The sequence below is a fragment of the Felis catus genome, chromosome B4, assembly GCF_018350175.1.
Source record: "Felis catus isolate Fca126 chromosome B4, F.catus_Fca126_mat1.0, whole genome shotgun sequence".
Classification (NCBI taxonomy): Eukaryota; Metazoa; Chordata; class Mammalia; order Carnivora; family Felidae; genus Felis; species Felis catus.
This window is the reverse complement of record NC_058374.1, coordinates 79,038,482-79,060,771: the sequence shown is the minus strand read 5'-3', so window position 1 is coordinate 79,060,771 and position 22,290 is coordinate 79,038,482. Positions and strand designations below refer to the sequence as shown.

The following is a 22,290-nucleotide window of genomic DNA, read 5'->3' as shown; positions in this document are numbered from 1 at the left end:
CAGGGCTCGAACTCCCGGACCGCGAGATCGTGACCTGGCTGAAGTCGGACACTTAACCGACTGCGCCACCCAGGCGCCCCCAGTTTTCTTGTTTTAAAAAGGGGTAGCCTAATAGCCTCTATCTCAGATTTGTGAAAACGAAGTAGGTTACTACATATAAAATATGTAGAACAGCGTCTGGTACATGTCAGGTTTCGATACGTCTTAGCTATTATTATTATTGTTGCTATTACCGCTAGTATTGTCCAGAAACCATTTTATCTTCTCGGGTCAGGCTTTTCAGACTTGCATCCTGTCTTCCCATATGCATCGTCCATACCATCTGCTGTGAGGCTCGAAGCCCCTGTGAAGCCTCATGTTCACCCTTTTGCTTTGCAAAATGTACAAAGTAGGTTGGACCTCTTCCCCCCCTGCTCTGTAGGCCTTTCCCGCTGGCATTGGCATACCCTAGAAAGCTGAGTTCGCCCCATTTCTATTGTATTCACTGACCCTATGTAAGTCCCAATTCAGCTCAAGAGCTGAATAAAAAAAATACTTCAAGGTGATATCATGTTACCCACCCTTATGTGGACCACAGACCTCTTTGTCCAGAAAGAGTGTAGTCATGCCCTCCGTTTCCACCAGTTATCTTTTGCTGGTGTCTCTGTCTCCTGTCTTGGCCTGTCTTTGAGGAAAAGGAACAGCTGGTAAACTTAGAAGAACCTGTCTTTCCCTCTGGTCCTTCCAGAACACCTACCCATCCATCCTGTTCTCTGCCAGTGTCTCTTCCTTTAATATTAACACACACGTTTGTAAAGCTTCCATTTAATGAAAACACGTTCTTTTACTTTTTCACTTATTAAAACTTTTGTTCTGTGCCCGGAGATATGACTTGCTGAGCCCTGGGCTCTAGACAGCACGCTCAGAAGCAGGCCAGAGAATTCTTCCTCCGATTCAAGAGTGGGGCATTGCACTTGCCGGGCCTGAGGGGACAGTGTGCTTAGCAGCTTACATGGGCAAGGCGAGAATGGGAACATCCATATCTTTGTGACAGGAGGTGATGAAATCCTCCCAAGAAACACCAGGAGGCAGATGCAGGGTCCTATTTTCCCAAAGTCACAAGCACTTGAAGAGAGATTTGGTCTGATAAAATGATTGCTACACAGGCGATCTTGCACTCACAGCAATTTTGAGAGCCATCCTGGGAGCTAGGTGTGTATTGTTTATAGCATTGTTGAGGCTCGTAAAAATCTTGTATGGCTGCAGGCAAGCCAAACCCTTGCATGGCTCTGCATCCCGCTGACTTGAGGACCAAGCCCAAATGTGCTCTCTGTATAAAAGGGACAGTCTCTGTGCTTGGGGTAGAGGAGTGTGGGCTCCTTTCCTCTCCTGACTTGGCTCCAACTCTCTCCTAGTCAACATGAGTCGACAGTTTAGCTCTAGGTCTGGGTTCCGGAGTGGAGGGGGCTTCAGCTCTGGCTCTGCCGGAGTGGTCAGCTTCCGGCGCAGGATGACTAGCAGCTCCGTCCGCCATGGTGGGGGAGGTGGCGGGAGATTTTCAGGGGGAAGATGTGGCGGTGGCGGTGGGGGTGCTGGTGGCGGTGGTTTTGGAAGTCGAAGCCTTGTTAACCTTGGTGGCAGTAAAAGCATCTCCATAAGCGTGGCCGGAGGAGGACGTGGTGGTTTTGGTGGTGGTGGCTTTGGGGGTGGTTTTGGCAGTGGAGGTGGTTTCGGTGGAGGTGGTTTCGGTGGCAGTGGTTTCGGTGGAGGTGGTTTTGGTGGCGGTGGTTTTGGTGGCGGTGGTTTTGGTGGAGGTGGTTTCGGTGGAGGTGGTTTTGGTGGCAGTGGTTTCGGTGGAGGTGGTTTTGGTGGAGGGAGTTTTGGGCCTGTCTGCCCCCCCGGTGGCATCCAGGAAGTCACCATCAACCAGAGTCTTCTGCAGCCCCTCAATGTGGAGATTGACCCTGAGATTCAAAAAGTAAAGTCTCGAGAAAGGGAGCAAATCAAGACACTCAACAACCAATTTGCCTCCTTCATTGACAAGGTGAGTTTATCTGCTCAGTGCACTGGGAGAGTTGCTCTTGGTCCATTTGAGATTGGCCTTCTGCCTCAATTGGGTATTTTGTGGACTTGTCTCCTAGGAGATATGTTATAAGTATTTTTGTGGATGGTTCAAATGACTACACTCTCTCTTGGACCAAGAGGTGGGTGGGCTACATAGATGTGAGTCAATGTGACATCACCTTGAAATGGTTTTTTATTCAGTCCTTGAGCTAAATTGAGACTTACATATGGTGGACAAAGACAATAGAAATGGGGCTAACTCAGCTTTCCAGGGTGCAAATGAGAATTCTGGAAAGGTCTTCCTAACCTTAAAAAGGGAGTTGAGGGTGAACAGAGTGCGCTGTGATGTTGTAGCAGAGAGGATGTAATAAGCCAGTCTCAAACATCTTTTGCTGTCAGAAGGGGAGCTTTGCCTTCTGAAAAATTTACAATGGTACCAGATCAGGGTAGAGGTTTTTTTTTTTTTATACTTATATTCCAAGTATCAGCTCTGGCAAAACATGTAAACCACGTCTAATTACTGCTTCATCATCAATAATGTCAACTCAAAGTTTCCAGAAGAGATTTCAAATTCAAGTTTGGGTTTCTCCACCATCCTTTGGAACATGTGTGTGCTCAGGGACTGCATACCAATGTTTATGGTAATCTACCTTAAAAAAATTGGAAGGTGGATCTTTTAAGTATAATGTATCTACTTCAAAGTGTCGTTGCAATAATTTTGCACGGGCTTTGCTGTTTGGTATTTGTTTGGTCACTCCCTCGTGGCCAGGAAAACAGAAAGAACAAGTTTTCTTTTCTTTTTTTTTTTCCAAATGAGGCACAGGTCTTACTGTGTGGTAGTCCATGGCACCCAGGGGCCAGGGGACTCCCTTTCTGCACCAGTGGGTCATGGGGTGTGTTCTTAGGTGAGGTTCCTGGAGCAACAGAACCAGGTGCTGCAAACAAAATGGGAGCTGCTGCAGCAGGTTGATACCTCCACGCGGACCCACAGCTTAGAGCCCTACTTTGAGTCCTACATCAGCAGTCTTAGAAATAGAGTGGACCAGCTGAAGAATGACCAGTCTCGGATGGATTCGGAATTGAAGAATATGCAGGACCTGGTGGAAGACTACCGAAACAAGTAAGGAACATTGGCCGGGAAATTCATGACTTTCGTTCTAAGATATTTCCAGAAAGTGGCAAGCTACACACATGAACAGTACATGCCAATATCTTTTCTTCGGTTAGAGGCCAATTAATCTGGCATTTCCAGAATTCATTTTCTCAGAAGCTGGAAATAGTTTAGCAGTTTTATTGCTCAGAAGAAAGGAATGGCCACACCGTCCCAGGCTACTAGTAAGAGGCCATGATGGGCGATGCCAATTTCAGTCCAGGAAGCTGAACTTAGGGTGTCACCTGCGCCAAACATCTAAATCCCTCTGATTTCCTTGCAGGTATGAGGATGAGATCAACAAGCGGACAAATGCAGAAAATGAATTTGTGACCATTAAGAAGGTGAGCAAAGCTGTAGGACCTCACATCTGAAATAAATAGTAGAAGAAGGTCTCCAATTACTAAGCAGAGGGAAGGCATGATGTGGACAGCCAGGTGATGGGCCTGATGAATAACCTCTTGGCCACATTATCATGGACCTGGGCTTACCCAGGCACACTTTGCTTCTCCAGCTCTCTCACACTTCATGTAGGAGGGTGGGGTGGGGGCGCAAGTTCTCAGCCACTCAGGCAAGCTCTCTTGTGATTGTGATTCTGAGGGGTGGTGCAGTTTAAGGATTGTGATCTGCCTGGGTAGAAAGGTGTGGAGGAGATTCCAAACACTGGTCCTACTTGGAGAAGCCCCTGACAGCCAGTGAGAGGGACTTGCCCTGGAAAGAACATGATTTCATGATGTCCATTGTTCCTCTAGGATGTGGATGCTGCTTATATGGCCAAGGTGGATCTTCAGGCCAAAGTTGACAACTTGCAGCAGGAGACTGATTTCTACAGAGCACTCTATGAAGCAGTAAGTCCTGCTTTCAACATTTACCCAGATGGAGAGCTTGGAGCCTGAGCCCATCACTAACCAGGAGAACAAAGATACACCTTCCATCTCCTGACTCCTCCCTCTGTCTAAACTGTTTTTTGTGTTAACACTGTAAGAGCCATTGAACTATTATATCTTGCAGGAGTTGGCCCAGATGCAGACTCATATCAGCGAAACCAATGTCATCCTGTCCATGGACAACAACAGGAACCTGGACCTGGACAGCATCATCTCTGAGGTCAAGGCTCAGTATGAGGAGATTGCCCAGAAGAGCAAGGCCGAGGCCGAGGCGCTCTACCAGACCAAGGTGAATAAACTGAATGTCTAGCCAGTTGTCCTGAAATGTCTTGTCTTCCTGTCCTGTGTTTTCTCTTATGTGTGTATGCGTGAACCACGGTATGCTCTACCACATCTAATTGACTTGATCCACCATCTTCAGTATGAAGAGCTACAGATCACTGCTGGCAAACATGGGGACAGCCTGAAAAGTACAAAGATGGAGATTTCTGAACTGAATCGGATGGTCCAGAGACTGCGATCTGAGATCGATAGTGTCAAGAAGCAGGTACATGCTCCTTCCTTCTACTTACTGTTCAGCTATATGGAATTGGTGTGGGGTGAGGGTCTCTGGTAACCTCGTTACCAGACACGTTCCTCGTTTTGAATCTTGCAATCCACTCCAAGGTTATATTACTGTCCCTAGTTCCTCTGGTGATTATTCTGGTTTCCACAATGCAGCTACCATGCTGGGTTCTCTTTAGGGAAACTTGTGACAACGACCTAGTAGAGAAATGGATGTGATGGTCATGAGTGACCTAGCCCCTGATGCACAGACGTGGTGAGTGAGAGGAAAGGCAGTCAGGAGGCTTCAGTGTAGAGAATGTCAGGTCTGTAAGGGGTGGAGAAGCCTCAGCTCAGGGCCAAGAGAGGCTCCTGCATCCCCTTTAAGGGCTTTCAAGGAAGTCAACACAGTGACGTGCTATCCGGAAGCAGTGATGGGTTATCCAGAGCTTGCTGTCATTCTCTTGGACCCAGAGTACCAGCCTCATGGAGAGGGACAGTTGGATGTGAGATAAGAAGGCCAGGGTGGGATTAGGTGACAGCAGAGTGTGTAATGTGTGAGCTTCTCTTTCTCAGATCTCTGCGCTGCAGCAATCCATCAGCGATGCCGAGCAGCGTGGTGAGAACGCCCTCAAAGATGCCCAGAACAAGCTGGCCGAGCTGGAGGATGCCCTGCAACAGGCCAAGGAGGACATGGCCCGGCTGCTGCGTGACTACCAGGAGCTGCTGAATGTCAAGCTGGCCCTGGATATGGAGATCGCCACCTACAGAACCCTTCTGGAAGGAGAGGAAAGCAGGTGAGGACAGAACCCTGGGTGGCTTGGCCACTTCTTTTGGTGCTTCCTCCCTGGTAGGCCGATTGCTGTTGGACACGCAGCCATGTGACTGCGGCTGGTCCTGGGTATGGAGAAGGGGGAACGCTACAGGGTGCAGGAGGAAAGGCTTGGCTTTGCTTCGGGACCCAGGGTGCCCAACTTCTTTCGGAAGGTTGTGGTATCTCTATGAAGTGCTTCGAGATGGCACAGTTTATTCTCCATCTGGGCTGGCTCAGGTGTCATCTGGCCTAGAAGTCAACGGCACTGTTAATGTTAACCTGCGTTCACGGCAAGACTCTTGTCCACTTTATACGGACACGTCTCTCTGTTTGTGTTTATGCTGGGAAAATGGCAGAGGTTTGGGAGGCCAAGGGGACTGGATCAGGTTTCAGATCAGGTGGGTAGGAGGAGCCCCAAATGGGGAGAATCTTGAAGATGGCTGAGAGGGTTTGTGCGGCCAGAGGGTCCTGAGGGATGTTCTTTTCTTTCTCCTACAGGATGTCTGGAGAGTGTTCCCCGAATGTGAGCGTGTGTAAGTACAAGCTGCTTTCTTAGGGGCGCGCGCAAGTTTTGCCCGGTTGGAAAAGGAGTTGGGGTGGTGATAACTGCGTGTCCCTTTGCAGCGGTGAACACCAGCCACACCACCATCAGTGGAGGTGGTGGCCGAGGAGGCGGAGGTTTCGGCTCCGGCGGCGGCGGAGGAGGCGGCGGCTATGGCTCTGGAGGCGGCTATGGCTCCGGAGGTGGCAGTTACGGCTCTGGAGGTGGCAGCTACAGCTCTGGAGGTGGCGGCGGCTTCGGTTCCGGTAGCAGCAGTGGGGGCCACCGAGGCGGCTCTGGAGGGGGCGGCCGGGGTTCCGGCGGGAGCTCTGGAGGCAGTTTCAGTTCGTCTGGAGGCCGGGGATCCAGCTCTGGGGGTACTAAGACCTCTGGTGGCAGTTCCAGCGTGAAGTTTGTTTCCTCCAGCTATTCCAGAGTGATCAGATAAAGAGGCGTCCTCTGTCCTGTTAGCGCTCCCTCTCCATCACTACCAAACACGCTTGGCAAGACCAAGGTCAGTTGCCCCCGGCCTTACTGGAGAAAAGAGCTATCATGAGTTACACTGATTCACCCTAGTTCCCAGGCTCTTTCCTTTCTTCTCTGCTTCCCAAAGAAGTTTTTAGACCAGTGGCAATCTCAGTCCTCCTGGCTATGACCCTGCTGTGTGCTTTGCCTGAGAAACAGTTCAGCAATCACCACTGCACACATTACATTTCAAAGCACCTCCTTAAGTCGGCCAGAGGAGGGCTGGTTAGAACCACGGCTTCTTTGCTGTGCATGGAGCACATGCTCTGGACACTTCCTTAGTATCCTATTTCTTGGAGCAAGCTCTGTGCTGCTTTGGTTTTGTATATAAGGTGTGAGCAAGTTGATTGTCTTTTGTGGAGAGGTCTTAAACTCCCCGCTTCCCTGTATTGCTGCAATAAACCGCATTTGAAATTCTCTCTGAGTCTCAGTCTCCTTTGTTCATGGCACTGTCTGTCCTGGATGGGTGCTTTGTGGGAGGGAAAGAAGACCTTAGAGCCACATGGTCTACGGGGGAGTTGGGACACATGCAAATGATGGGCAAGATGCAGAGGCCTGTCAGGCACCATTTAACCTTAAGCATTTGACATTTAAACACAATGCGCTCTTTCCCAGAGTGTACATATGTCGTGGAGAAATGGAAGCTTTTGTTCATTTGAGAAGTCTTTCATGGAAAGGGGAGGGAGCAAGCAGTTTGGGAAAGAGGAGTCTGGCATGGAGAAGAGAGGCAAGTATTGCGTGGAAAAGTAATTGTTCATGTGGAACAGTGATGAGGGCGGTGTGGGTAACACAGGGTCAGCAGCTACTATAGCCAGAATGCAGACTTTGGCTAGGTAGCTCAAGAACCAAGAGTGGTGATGGAGAGCCAGATATCCATTTTTCCTCTGTCAGGCCACTGAATCTAAGAGCTCTTTAATCTAAGTTCATTCGTGCACATATAGCTTGTACTCGTAAAGTTATACAATGGGATACAACAGTGATCAGAAGCATGGGCATTTGGACTCAGATATGCTTGGAGCTAGATCTTACCACCACCATTTACTAGCTCTGTGATAATGTGCAAGTTACAGGTCTCTCTGTACCTCAGTTTTATTATCTCTAAAAAGGGGATAACAATGCCTTCCCTGTGGGAATCATGTAAGGATTGAATGAGATAATGAATGAACATGGTTTAGCACATGGTAAGAACTTGGTGGATGCCATTTTTGATAATAATGCTGCTGTTGTTGATGACCTGGCTATTATAGCATTGCTTGTTGGTCTCTAGATAGCTCAGTAGATGCTTACTCTAAAGACCAATGAACATCAGATTCCCAGGGGTTCTATGACCATGAAAAAGTCAGTCAACTTTCCTGAAGTTCAATTTTCTTAGCTTTCAATTAGGAAAAGTCTTCCTAGCTCCAGTCTCAAGCAGAACTGAGGGGAATAGAGGATAAAAGTCAACAAGAGTACTACGTAAATACAACTTGATGAGCTCTATCTCTCCTCCCTAATCACTCCTTCACTAGAGGTGCTTCCTGTCTGGACTGGTATGAAAGAGAAGGCTTATGGTGGATAAAAATAACAAGCTTCAATTCAGAGAGACTGGGTTTAAGCCACTGTGGTGTTTAAGGGGCAGGCTAAGGAAAATAACCACAGCCTACTGCATGTGTGGATCCTTGGACAAATCACTTGGCCATTCGGAGCTTCAGTTGTCTTATAGGTGAAATGGGGATGAGAATATTTGCTTGGGGACATCAAGAGGATAAAATAAATAGTGTGAAATGCTTTGTGAACTGTGGATATGTTATCCAGAGGTAGTTAAATGAAATTAGAAGGGAGTGAGTGACTCAGAAGTAGAAGAAGATAGCAGGCAGTCAAAGCCACCAAGGAGGGAAGTACCTTGGCATGGTCACGGTGGCCCAGTGACAGCTCTGTAGTGACATAGAATTGATTTTGTTAATGTATCCAATTTGAATCTGCTCCTAAGGACTAATATTTGTGAAACAAACACGTAAGTCATGGATGCATGAGCCATAATGTCCATGTATTTGCTTGTTACATTTTCAGAGACTGAAATACCAGAGCCTCCCCATCCTGTTACCAAGATACCTGGGAAATTGAGTTAATCATAATAAGTGGCTTGGTGCTTGTTGATTTAGAGAAATAGGAGTTGAGTGGCTTTGAGATGGTTTACTTTCCTCCAAAGGAAAGAAGACTTCTGGGGCCACCAGATGCAGCACCTGGGAGACCACTGAGTGAATGAACCAGTGAGAGTGTTCTAGTACTCTGGCACACATTTTCTAATTCCTTTCTTTCATTACAACTTTCTTTAGTTACATTTTACATTGGTAACACCTTTGTTCATCTTGTTTGGACTTGAGTTTTCTTGGCAAGGTCAGACATGAAACAGAGACCCTACAATTTACGGTGAAACTTATCAAAACTTGTAAGGTCACCGGACTAAATGAAACCCATGTGTAGGTCAGTATGTAATGGGGAAATAAATTGTATAGTATGAAGTGCCAACGTTCATTAGTACTAGAGAGACAGCAGAGGAAAAATATGGATTCCATTCGGTTCAACAAACAGTTCCTGCACACGTAGTATGTGTCAGGGACAAGGCCAAACACTGGGGAGGCTATGATGAATGAGACACGGTTCTTGCTGTCATAGAGCTTAGAGACTTGGGTGATGGGATGTATGCAAATGTGCCATTACAATGTACACTGCCCATGTGCATTGTAATATAAAAGGTATAGAAATGGTACATATGGGAGTGGTGCATGGTGGGGTTTTAGAGGACAAACAGGAGTTTGTCAGGCAGACAAGACAGACAAAGACATTTAAGGCAGAGAAGGACACTCTAGAGAGAAGAGATAATATGGGTTAAGTGTGGAAGAATGAAATTACATGAAGTATTTGATCATCTGAAGGAACTTGAAGTTGGTGACGAGAAAGGAGGGTGACAGGTTCATCAGATTCACTCAGAAAGGACCATCCTTGTAGACATTCAAAGGAGTCTGGACTCTGGTTTGTAAGTCAGAAGTTCTCAGGTGGAGTTTTGGACCTATTGACTTATTGCAGCCTACTATGTACAGGGACAATGGGAGACAAAGGGGTTGTTTTACTGCTGGCGGAATAAGAATTGAGCACGAGCCACAGTTTGTCTTGTACTTGAACATCTCGTAAGAAATCTGCTCTGCTTGTGAGAGGCCTACTCATGGAAATGCCATTTTTCCCCCCCAGGTATTTAGGGGCTGAAACTGCTATGATAGGTGAGAAGGAGCCAGTGAAGGGATTTAATAGGAGACTGGCATGGTCAGATGGGTATTTTAAAGGAATAACTCAGGCCAGATTGGAGGGGACCATACTGGAATAGGAAGACTTGATAGGGAATGATGGCAAAGGTGCAGACAAAAAAGTCTTACCCCTTAAGTTCAGGTCCTTAGAGGTGGGTGGTGGCCAGAAATAAGGGTGAAGATCTGAATTCCACAGGTAGTTGGGTTTCAAATCATCAGGACTTGGTGATGGATTGGTATGCGGGTTGGGGATGGGTGACGCAAAGGGAAGAGTTGAGGATGGCTCCACGGTTCTGGCTTGGGTAATAACAGATAATGTAGCAAGAGGGCTAGTGTGGAGAAATGATGACTTAGGCCTTTTGAGGGGCCTCTACTCTCTCCATGTAATTACTGGGGCTGGAGGTATAAACTGAACTTCATCAAACTTTGAAAGAGTAAACTATGAGAGGACTCAGGAAGAAGGGGTAGAGGGAGAATTGCTGAGAACACACAGTAGGAAAGACAGTAAAAAATATACAGGAGGGGCGCCTAGGTGGCTCAGTCAGTTAAGCGTCTGACTTCGGCTCAGGTCATGATCTCACAGTTGGTGAGTTCAAGCCCCGCATCGGGCTCTGTGCTGACAACTCAGAGCCTGGAACCCGCTTCGGATTCTGTGTCTCCCTCTGTCTTTGCTCCTCCCCCGCTCATGCTCTCTCTCTTTCTACTTTAAAAATAAATTTAAAAAACATTTATATATATATATATATACACACACATATATATATATGTATATATATATACACACACACATATATATATGTGTATATATATATACATATATATGTATATATATATACATACATATATATATGTATGTATATATATGTGTGTATGTGTATATATATATTAATGTTTTTTAAATTTATTTTTAAAGTATGTGTGTATATATATATATATGTATATATATATATATATATATATATATATATATATATATATATATACAGGAGAAGCTTGCTCAAAAGGAGAAAATGTAAAGTCCACGACAGCAGACATAATTCTTCAGGAGCTGTCTAACCAAGACAGCAAGGTCTCCCAGATCTAGTGATGACCTCTCAAAATCTTAGACTCCCACATTTCATCCTTGGGTAGGCCCAGTGCTAATTTGATGCTTGGTGCTTATGCAATTAATAATACTCAGAAAGACGGAAATCTATAAAAACAACCGTATGATAAAAATTCTCCCATCCCCCACCACTGAGTTCCTTTTCTCTGTGGCAACCATAGTTGCTTAGGCATCTTTCCAAAGGTATGTATGCACACGCAAGCAAAAATATGCATATATATTCATTCTTCTTTCTCAGAGGTCCTGCCACCCCGGCCTCCCTCCAAACACCCAGTAGACTTGATTGTCTCCATTGGGATTTGAACTGCATGTTCTTCAGCATATAAGCCTTTTGGAGGCTGGCTGTGACTTCTGCCTATATACCGCAGCATATGAGCCAATTTCAGCATTTTGCCCTTATGTTAAGTTGCCTGCACGCAACTACTCTCCCTGGGTCTAGATTCATATGTCTCACCCCTAGTGTCTCAGCTGGAGGGTCAGAATTCTTTCCTTCACTCTTGGGGCTCCCTTTGGGCAATTTTCCTTCCTAGTATGGTCACAGTGTTGTAGAAGTCATTTCAGAGGCCAGTCTTCCTTCCATAACTGGCCAGTTTCTTTCCATAACTGTGTGGCTTGAACATAGCCGAGTCCCTAATAGAGTTCTGAGATTCATCTAACTCTGAAGAAGAATGGCCTTCCCACCTTCTCCCATCCCCACACACTAAGTGCCTCTTCTCCTACAATTCCAGTCCTCAGACAACCATCTAGTGTCCCTGGGGAAACAGCAGAACCCAGTAATTCTGCCTGCAACCTCTCAGGTCCTCATTGAGCTTAGCTCAAGTCTGCCATCTCGACTCCCTTCCCTGGGGGAGGGTCTTCACTAGCCTCAGGGGCTGTGCACACGCCTTTGGGAGAGAAAATTCAAAAGATGATCTTGAGCTAGAGCCTATGGCTTTGTATGGAATTTTGGGAACCATAACCCCCCAGACATTGTTCATTGGAATGGGGACCTTCTGTTGGTCCTTTGGAGGGACTATGAGGAAGTCTCATATAACTACTCTGTTCTATCAAAAATGTGTGTGGAAACTTTGACAGGTGCTTTATGGACACTGATAAAAGTTTATTTTGAAAAAGAATATTCTTTCTTTAGGTCAGTTGTTGTAAAGATATCAGTCTCATTGCCCTTTGTTTTATAACAAAAATTAAAATAATACCCTTTTGCCATAGGAAAAGGGAAAGCATAGATGGTAAACCTTGCAATCACATATAATTAAAACAAATCAACACAGTGACTTGACTGCAATACAAAGGAAACACAAAAAGGAAAAAAGAACTGGTAGCAATATCATCTGTATTTCACTTTGTAACTTCTCAGGCAGGACTGTATTAGAAAACACAAAGACGCATCAGATGTTTGCACTGACAGGTGGAATTGCCAAGTGTTGAACCAGCTACAAATGCAGGTCGATGCAGGTCTGCTGCACTGGTAATCTAAAGACTATGAGCAGCTTTGCCATATGACCAACACAGTTTTCCTAAAATGTGAAAATTCCTGTAAGCTTTCTAATGAAAAGAAAATATAGCCTTCTCTTTACACAGCTGTTGCATTCCTCAACTACTCAGTTGTTGAGAACAGAAAACTGAGGAAAACCACTTGGCATGTGTGTGTGATATGGAGTTGGGTTCTGGGCTGAGCCACATAAATGGTGGGGCATTCGAAAGTTGTTCAAGAGGTCTAGCATAATCTGGATTGTGCTCAGGAAATGTCAGTGACAGCCCCCCAAACCACAGTGACAAGCAAAAAATGACTCCACAGATTTCCAAAGGATTTCTAGGGCAGTACTCTTGCTTTAGGATACTTTTTGGCTGGAATATTTTTAGAGCATCCAGGGGAGAATAGGAGGCATGGATATTCAACTGAACTCTGTGTGTGTGTGTGTGTGTGTGTGTGTGTGTGTGTGTGTGTGTAAGCGTGCATGCATGGGTGCGCATGTTGCAGGAGAGGAGTTGTGGAAAATCTCTATCTCCATCTCAGAAATGGACCCCCTGAATTGTGTAACTGTTTCCATTAGTTTCTGTTTCATTTGCAATTAAAGAAACGTACTCCCTTAAAAAAAAGGAGAGAAAGGAGAGAACCAAGAACAGACCCACTAGACCATTCTTCCTAAGGACCACACAAAGAAAGAGAAATCAGTAGAGTGTACTGGAGCCGGATGGGAGCGTGATGTCATGGAAACCAAGTCCCTCTTGGAGCACATTTCAAAAAACAGCCAGGAATAGAAGCTAAGAGGGAGCAGAAGATTCCTGGAGGAGCTGCAAGTTGAGAAGAGCCTAGAAATATGGTCAGGATTTGGTCAGGTGAAAGGGGTGAAGTGGGCACTACCAGCCCCTTCTCTTGTGAAGAGGATGCAGCTAATAGGCTGGTGATGGTGGGAGGTCAGAGGAGTGTCTATAAAGTTGCCTCCTGGAGCCACAATGTGCTGGTGTCTTGTGTCAGATGAAAGACAGGGTAAAGATGCCCATGAGACATTTGGGTGGCTCCACCAATTTTTGGTGTTTGTTGGAAGGATGGATACCCAAGCTGCCCTGGGATGCTCTGTGTCACTGTGTTGCCCCTCCCATATCTGCTGGAGGGAACGTGGCACTCCCTGCCATCCATTATCAGAAAAATAGAACAGTCTTAGTCAACTTATGACCTTCCCAGGTGCACCTTGGGTTATTCCCACCCCTCCTTCATGCCCACGCCCAGTTTCCAATCTGTCAATAGGTTCTGTTCTAAGCAGTACAGAGTGTCCTCTGCTGGTACAAAGACTCCTTTACACATGACGGTGGGACCTGTATTGGTCACCTCAAGGCAATTGTTCCCGGGGACAGTGAGGGTGAAGCTCATGTAATTTGAGTATTATCAGAAAGTTCTTGAGAATGATAAAAAGACTTTTTTTTTTTGGTTCTGTTCTGTTAGTTGTAAAGACATAAGGAAGCAGCTAAATCCTTCTTGGTACAGAGAGTCTCTGGAAGTGGGAAAAGTTCTCCCTCCCTGCGTGTTGAGCTCAATCCTGAACATTTGAAAAGTCTGAATGACCCCCTGAAAACCTAGTGTGAACTCGAGGGCAAGAACTGGGGCAAAAGTAAGACTTAAGAGGGGATCAAAGATGACCAAGGGTGGGCATGATGGTCACTTCCACTGAAGATGGACCACATCATTGTTGTAAGGAAGAGGGTGAGGCCTGTTCTTGCTTGGCAGTGACAGGGGTCTCTCTGAAGATCTTTCACCCCCATCCAGTTGTCTGATGAAATGTAAAGTTAATCTCCACCAGATGCATATGAGTAGACTGGCCTTTCCTGAGGCTGTGGTACTGCAGGAGAGAGTCAACTGTGAATGGACGCACTTCCATCCTTGAGACCTCCTACCTCCTTCTCCCATAATCTTCCCAAATCTCCCATATTCTTCTTCCTCTCTTTTCTTTCCCCAAGTCTCAGAATCAACTTCCAGAGATATTTTGACTCATTATTTTAAAAAGTATAAAAGTGTCATCTTGGTTTGAACTGATCAGATAGGTGATGTGGAGAACATTATTGTTCAGTTGAGAAAATGCTGAAATTCGATCCTTGCGCATCGGTGGTTCATGATGGGTGTACATGAGGCAAGGACTGAGGTGAAACCATCTTTCCCCTCCTCTAGCTACATATAAGTCCTTAATTAATTTCAGTTATTTGGAAGATGAGAAGGGGTGTGGAGAGGGGCAGGCCTCTGGCTTAGGTTTCTGGATCCAGCAACCTACACATTTCTACTCTCCTCATTCCTACTCTGTATGCAACAGGGTAGTTGACTAGTCCCTTTTATGACCAGCCTTAAGTTTCACCTGTTGTGAGCACAGTTGATTCCCTTTTGTCCTATGACTGGTGGAGGTGGAAGAACATTCTGGGCAAGTGGAAAACAGAATGTGCTACCTCTGTGTCCCTGAAGAAAGCTTGAGATGTTCCTGCAGTTGAAACCATTCTTTTTTTTTTTTTTTTAATTTTTTTTTCAACGTTTATTTATTTTGGGGACAGAGAGAGACAGAGCATGAATGGGGGAGGGGCAGAGAGAGAGGGAGACACAGAATCAGAAATAGGCTCCAGGCTCTGAGCCATCAGCCCAGAGCCCGATGCGGGGCTCGAACTCCCGGACCGCGAGATCGTGACCTGGCTGAGGTCGGACGCTTAACCGACTGCGCCACCCAGGCGCCCCTGAAACCATTCTTAATCAACCTTCTTTACAGGTGGACATTTGAATGTCTTCACTCACACTGTGCTCACTGCTAGGGTGAGCTTGGGATGGAAGAAACTTCCCTAGGCTCCAGGGGATGCTCCCCAGTTTTGGCTGCCTTCTCCTCAATAATCTTCTCTCTTGGTTTGACAATACATAAACAAGGTTTCCATGGTGAAGACATCAGCCTTTCAGGTAAGGCAGTATGGTAGGAGTCTCATGCCACCTCACTGGTACTTGTGACCTGCCACATGTCGCCGTGGAGAGGTGCGTCCCTGGCAGGACCAGGGCAAGAAATGCAGTCCATCCCATGGCAGGACAATCACCAATCTGTGGTGATTGAAGGTCTGATGGAGAGAGCATTGGATGATACTGCCCATGGACCCAACCTATTAGCCTCTGCCCTGGCCATCCACAGAGGTGTGATAGGAAGGAGCAATCAGTCTGGTGCCTTAACAGCCTGGGGGAAGTGTTGCAATGAAAGATGTAACAGCCTGGAAAGGACACAACTCCTGTTTTACTTCCCGTGTTCCATAATTGTGGGTAATTGAGCGTTGACTGTGGTATTTATTAAGCCCTTGCAGTTGGTTTACCTTTGCTGGCTTGAAATTCCATGCTGTCAGGAGGCAGAGCTGCTGGGCTGGGCTCCTTCTTCCTCTGTCACCCGACCTTGACGAGCCACGGAACTCTGTGTCTTCTTACAAATAGCAGTTGGGGTGGTCTCTAACATGTTTCTGAGTTGCCAATCCAGATATTAGAATGCAGGGGAGAGGATTTCAGAGAGGCAGAGCACCCCCTCTCAAATATGTGTGGGGAGCAGGCACTAGGCAGAAGAAGATGGAGTGAGCAGAAGTGGGGCTCGCAGAGGGAGGTGTGCCACATTACTCACCTGGTGATCTCAGGCAATTCTCCTACTACCTCATAGGCTCAGTGTGCTCATGTGTGAAATGGGCATAATAATACCTGCCCGACCTCCTTCAGAAGGAGGCTGTGAAAATGAAATGCCCTCTGTGAGGGTGATCTGAAGTGTTACACAAAAGGCACATCATTACCACTGTCCTTCTTCCTGGAGAACGTGCTTGAATGCGAGTGGGGCCAGTGCGTAGCCACATAGCTGGGGGTTCCTGGGAAAGGCTCCTCCCTTGGGGAACAAGGCGCAGTCCTGTCCCTCATTCCTCCCCATGGCTTCATTCTTGTGGGTCTTGGAGCATTCAAGAGTCTTCCTTTTAAAAAGTGTGTTATGCGGGGCACCTGGGTGGCGCAGTCCGTTAAGCGTCCGACTTCAGCCAGGTCACGATCTCGCGGTCGGGAGTTCGAGCCCCACGTCAGGCTCTGGGCTGATGGCTCAGAGCCTGGAGCCTGTTTCCGATTCTGTGTCTCCCTCTCCCTCTGCCTCTCCCCCGTTCATGCTCTGTCTCTCTCTGTCCCAAAAATAAATAAATGTTGAAAAAAAAATTTTAAAAAAAAAAGTGTGTTATGCTAAGCGAAATAAGCCAGTCAGAGAAAGACAGATACCATATGATTTCACGCATGTGTAATTTAAGAAACAGAACAGATGAACATAGGAAAAGGGAAAGAAAAAGAAAATAAGATAAAAACAGACAGGGAGGCAAACCAGAGTAGAATCAATGATAGACAATAAACTGAGGGTCGATGGAGGGATGTGCATGAGGAATGGGCTAGATGGGTGATGGGTATTAAGGAGGGCACTTGTTGGGATGAGCATGGGGTGTCATATATAAATGAAGACTCAGCGAATTCTACTCTTGAACCGAATACTACACTATATGTTAACTAACTAGGATTTAAGTAAAATCTTGGAAAGAAAAAGAATGAAAGAAATACTCATTCAGGGGGGAAGTTTCATATCCTAGCACCGTTACCTCTAGCTCTGAGAGGCTGGTTAATAACTGAGCAGGGCTGAGCTGACTGCTGCGGGGACCCTACTGGGCAAGGGACAGGAGCTCCAGGGAGCAGGGGGACAGGGAGGTGGGCTTGAGAGCCTCAGGCAGGGGTGCAGTGTCGGTGTCGGGTGACAACATGCAGCCTAGGAGGTGATGTTGTTTCTATGTTATTACCACCATGTTGACATTTCTAGACATTGTCTGCAACTCCTGCAGACAATGGAAAAATAGAAACATTTGCTTTCTTCTGGAAATCGTGCCAAGTGCTACGCATATTGTTGCATTTATTTTATTTCAATTATTTCATTTATTCTTGTATCAACTCTCTGAAGTAAATACTGTCATTATACTTCCTTTACAGATGAGGGACTAGAGGCCATGGAAAGGTAGGTAACCCTTTTAAAGTCACGAAACTAGCGGATGGTGGGGCTGGGATTCAACCCAGGCTTGTGACACCAATCCATGTCCTTAACCAGCATGCCACGTGGCCTTTGTGTATTCCAAGGCACAGTGTGAGGGCCATTTATTGTCACAGCTTTTCTCCCACTAAACACAGAATCCCTCAGAATCTTTTCTGTTGGGAGACTGCGGTCACTTTTTCCACCGAGACACTGGAAAAGAGGGCAAGGAGAAGACCAAGGGGGACCGGAAGAGTCCCCAAAGGCCCAGTTCTGGAAGCCTGTGTTTCTGCCACCCGGTGAGAGCAGGGCAGCTCAGCCGTGGACCGGGTCTCAGAAGCTCCCTCTCGTCCTGTTTCCCCACCAGGAGCCTCACAAAGGTTGGTGAGGAGCTGTGCCCTCCCAGTCCTTTGAAGGGGGCCTGGTCTGCCCGAGGAATGGGGGAGGCTGCTTGAGACCCGGGTTCTACTGCTAAAGTCCAGTGAGTTCACCTCCTCTGGCCACTCCCAGCCTCCTCCGTAGCATAGCTGAAATCCCTCCCCTTCGCTGCCTCGGATTGCTCATTGCCCGGCTCCCCAGAGAAGCTGGTGGAGACTGCGCCCCCCTGGCAGGTGGTTGTCTGAGTTTAGGGCAAAGGGAAACCTTGCTTTTCCACGACCATCAAAGCAGCCCAGATTGCTGGACTACGATATCCTCCAGGTTGCTGCCCGGAAAGCAGTTGCCCCTCGGAGAGCCAGGACACCAGGCCCACACCAAGGTCCGTGGGGGGACTGGGGTTGTAGGAACATTCTGCACGGGCAAGGGTTAGGAAGGAGCAGGGTAATCCTGGGGGTCGAGCTAAACCCAATCTCCCCGCTGCTGCTCTCGGGAAGAAGGGAAGTGGAAAATACCGGAGAGGGGGTGGTTGGTGAGTAAGAGATAAACCCCAAGGGTGTGGGAGCTATTAAATACTGTGTAGACAGACAGCCTGGCACTTCTTTCAACAGCACTGAGATTAGCAGCGGGACGGGCTCCTCACTCCCTGCTCCCTTGAGGCTCCATTCTACTCCTCTCAGGGGGGGATTTACCCACCGAGTCACGTCCACCCCAGCGGCTGCCCCTGCCGGCCCTCCAGCACCCCAGGACACTCTGTAGCTCCCTGCCTCCCTACAAGTGCTAAGATCCAGTCCCCCGGGGTGGTTGACGGCCCCTGTACAGGGCAGGCGGCAACTTCCCCAGATGCGAGCTTGATTTACTCCTCATTTCCTGCCGTCCCTGGAGCAGTGCACAGGGAGCGCTGCTGTGTGACATCTCTGTGCCCAAAGAGAGCAGCTGGAGGGCGTCTGAAACTTGTTCTCAGCGACACCCCTGGTCCTTGCAATAGGCTGGGAGACCCCTGCTGTCTCCTGCAATAACATACCACAGGGGATGTGAGCTGAATTCACACTCTGGGAAGGGAGGAGAAGGATGCTGAGACTTGTCCTGTCCTTTCTAGCTTGTGACATACCCATTTTCTGGGACACGGGAGGAGGGATGAGACCAGGCCTCTTTCTCACACTCTGTCTGATAATCTGTCATGCTCCCTCTCCCCGCAACAGTCCTCAGCCCACATCCACACTCCCTCCTCCTCTTTCCTGTCCACCATCTCCACCATCTTGAATGTGAACAGAAACCCTGACCATCCTGACCTGGCAAAGGCTTCTTCCCCAGACCCCCGTGTGCAGCTGGGAAGCAGTGGCCCAACAGAGACGAGCCAGTCGGCACACTTGAGGCAACATCGTGTGCCAAAGCCAGTTCTGGGAGTCAAGGCCCGGGGCAGGCAACAGGAGACACAAAGGCGGGAGATCAATTCAGGACAGCGGTGTGTCAACATATTTGGGTCACAGGCCCCCGGGGGAGACTCTGGGAGAGCTTTACTCCATCTCTTCAGTGAAACTGCACAGCCCCATATGAAGATTTTGTAAGAACACGGTTTTGCAAGAACTGCCCAGAGCCCAGCTACGGTCTCTTTGTGGACAGCTCCACAGACTCATGTTTCAGAACCCGGCTCGGGAGTTGTGGGCTGAGACGGGCAACATGGCTTGACCACTTGAGGAAGGGGTGCTACTTATTGCACAGATGTGAGGGTGCACAGGTGCTGAGGGGGAGCAGGCACCCCTGGGGTCAATCAGAAAAAGCTTTCTAGCAGAGGGGGATTCGGAGCAGGGTCTCCTTGGGGGAGGGGGATGTGTGGAGAGGAGCCGGGCGGGTGGCCCTTCCAGACTCTTGGCACTCTGGTGTCTGGAGAGACTCTGGGAATCCTTGTGATGAGCGGACAACATGTGTCCTGGGCGCCGGTTCTGTGTCACTATAGCAAACCCTTCCATGCCTCGGTTTCCTCATCTCATACCATACCCTTGGGGAACAGGATGAGGAACGGGAAACACACACACAGGAAAGGACAGACAAGGGAAATATTTAAGGTCCTGCCCAGGAGGCCAAACAAGGTAGACACCTTACTCCTGTGCCCTCCATGGGTCAGTGCCTCCAGCCGCTGTGTCCCCTGCGGAAGCCCTGCTTGGTGACTGCTGCCCTCCTTTCTGCCATCTCTGGGTAGGGTGGCTTGTGCCTGGCTAGCATCCGCATGGCACAGGACAACAGGAAGTGTCACGGGTTTGCTTAGACAACCCTACCACACCATCCCCATCATAAAATCCTATCATTCCCGTCTCTCCTTACCAGAGAAGCGGTATTTCTGCTTAATAGTGAACGGCGTGGAGCTAAGCCTACCGAGAGAAGCATGGACATCATCCTGGTCTTCTGGGGACTTCCACTCTATGGACAGGGAGCCAACTCCATGGATATAGTAAAGGGTCTCCAGAGGACAGGCCTTGAGCAGAGGGCATGGCTGCCTGGGATCCTCCCTGAAAGGGTCAGCATATGACCCTCTGGTGTCTACGGGCTGAAATGCTGACTTGGAGAACTGGTGGGGAGGGCGGGGCCCATACAGACTCTCCATCTTCACCTCCTCCTGCAAGGAATTTCACTGAGAAGCCCCATGACATTTCCGTCTCTGGATCTTGCTCTGTGTGGGAGAGATACAGCACAAAAACATGCAAACCCAAGCCAATCCGGGTTTAGACAAATGCCAGAAACAGCAAAGTTACTTCCACCCTAGGGAGGAGAGAGAGTCTGGAGACTTCACGTCCCAGGGGCTCCAAATCCTGGCCAGATAGGCGTTACTTAAAATGTTTCTGACTGGCTAATGTGGAGCCCCAGAAGCAAGAGGCAAAGTTCTCTGTTGCTCCCAGTGGTGCTAGTGAACTGTGAGGCCCAAGAGAGGAAGAGGAGATGAATGGAGAAGCAACAGACCTGGGTTTTAGCTGCTGTGGTCAGCATCTGGAGAAATGCTATTTCAAAGAGACAATTATTGGGGCGCCTGGGTGGCTCAAGGTGTTGAGCGTCCGACTCTTGATTTCGGCGCAGGTCATGATCCCAGGGTTTGTGAGTTTGAGCCCCGCCATGGGCTCCCCACTGACACTGCGGAGCCTGCTTGGGATTCTCTCTCTCTCTCCCTCTCTCTCTCTGCCCCTCCCCTGCTCGTTCTCTCTTTTTCTCAAAAATAAATAAACTTAAAAAATAACAAAGTTCTAGATGACAACTATTTATTATCAACTCTATTTCTAGGCATCTTTGAAAAACAGAGATACAAGCTTTGGAGGAACTTATGGCTGGGTACCCAAGCTGTAATGAAATCGTGCCTCTCAGATCCTAGCTGCCCAAGCCTGCAGGGGCATCTCAGTTCCTGCCCACTGGCCAAGCTCTCCCTCAGCTGAAGCCACACCTGTCTGACCTTCTCCTTCCTCTACAGTTTCCCTCTGTCTGCCTTGCTGCTGCCATTTCCTCCCCTTCCCTCCTGACATTTCTTTATTTTCAGGGAGAAAATAAACAAAATCGGGGTCTGGGTCTGCACGTTTTGCTCTCCAGGTTCTCCCAGGGTTTGCTTCCTCTCCCAGGGCATTACTTCTTCATGTCCGCTCAAAGCAAGAGCTGACTTCTGAACTGAAGTGATTCTTCTGGGACCGGTTTTCAATGCCTCCATTTGGCAGATGAGAAAACCAAGTCTCAGAAAGACGGAAGGCTGCCCCTAGGTTCTAGAGTCAGTCGGTCACAGGGCTGCAAAGAGGATGTAGATCCCTTGACTCCACTTCCAATGGTCCTCCCACTCTTGTTGGTTTCCAAGCACCTTAGTCCACAGGAAAGGTAAGCCTGGCAAGAGGGGTGACAAGCCAAGGTCACACAGTTACTTTCTGGCAGGGGGACTCGACCTTCACAACTAACCATGCTTTTCTCAGTTGATCACAAAGCTTCCTTTATAAAAGTACTGCTAAATAGAAACAAATACACTGGCTTTGAATATCTGACACGCTATGGAGAGTGCCTCTAGCTCATAAAATTATAATTCATGTCATGAATGTAATGCATCCAGAATGATGGCACTAGTCCTATTAAACATTCACTGTTTAATTAGCAGTGATTTCATATGCTTTTTTTTTTAAAGTTTAAAAGTTTTTTTTTTTTTTAAGTAGGCTTCACGCCTAGTGCAGAGTCTAATGAGGGCCCCGAACTCACGACCCTGAGACTGAGTCAGAAGCTCATCTGACTGAACCACCCAGGCACCCCTAGGTTTAAAAGGTTTTTAAAGAAGAGTTTGAGGGACACCGGGGTGGCTCAGTCGGTTAAGCGTCTGACTTTGGCTCAGGTCATGATTTCCTGGTTCATGGGTTTGAGCCCCGTAGCTCAGAGCCTGGAGCCTGCTTTGCATTCTGTGTCTCCCTCTCTCTCTGTCCCTACCCAACTCGCACATGTGAGCGTGCGCTCTCTCTCTCTCTCTCTCTCTCTCAGAAATAAAT

The 22,290-nt window shown here is 47.8% G+C and overlaps 1 protein-coding gene across 1 annotated transcript; it reads left to right on the top strand.

Annotated features, from left to right (window-relative positions):
• Positions 1–1,335: 1,335 nt before the first annotated feature.
• On the top strand, positions 1,336–6,920 carry KRT1 (keratin 1). The gene is made up of 9 exons (XM_003988740.5): positions 1,336–2,023; positions 2,949–3,163; positions 3,477–3,537; positions 3,946–4,041; positions 4,205–4,369; positions 4,502–4,627; positions 5,200–5,420; positions 5,936–5,970; positions 6,062–6,920. Exons 1-9 carry the CDS (start codon positions 1,400–1,402, stop codon positions 6,424–6,426), a joined length of 1,908 nt encoding a protein of 635 aa, XP_003988789.3. The 5' UTR covers positions 1,336–1,399; the 3' UTR covers positions 6,427–6,920.
• Positions 6,921–22,290: the final 15,370 nt, after the last annotated feature.

Excerpts from the sequence above, each read along its gene's own strand:
- KRT1 (XM_003988740.5), top strand. The coding sequence starts at position 1,400 with ATGAGTCGACAGTTTAGCTCTAGGTCTGGGTTCCGGAGTGGAGGGGGC. Across the intron at positions 3,164-3,476 it reads GTGGAAGACTACCGAAACAA|GTATGAGGATGAGATCAACA; the intron begins GTAAGGAACATT and ends ATTTCCTTGCAG. Across the intron at positions 5,971-6,061 it reads TTCCCCGAATGTGAGCGTGT|CGGTGAACACCAGCCACACC; the intron begins GTAAGTACAAGC and ends GTCCCTTTGCAG.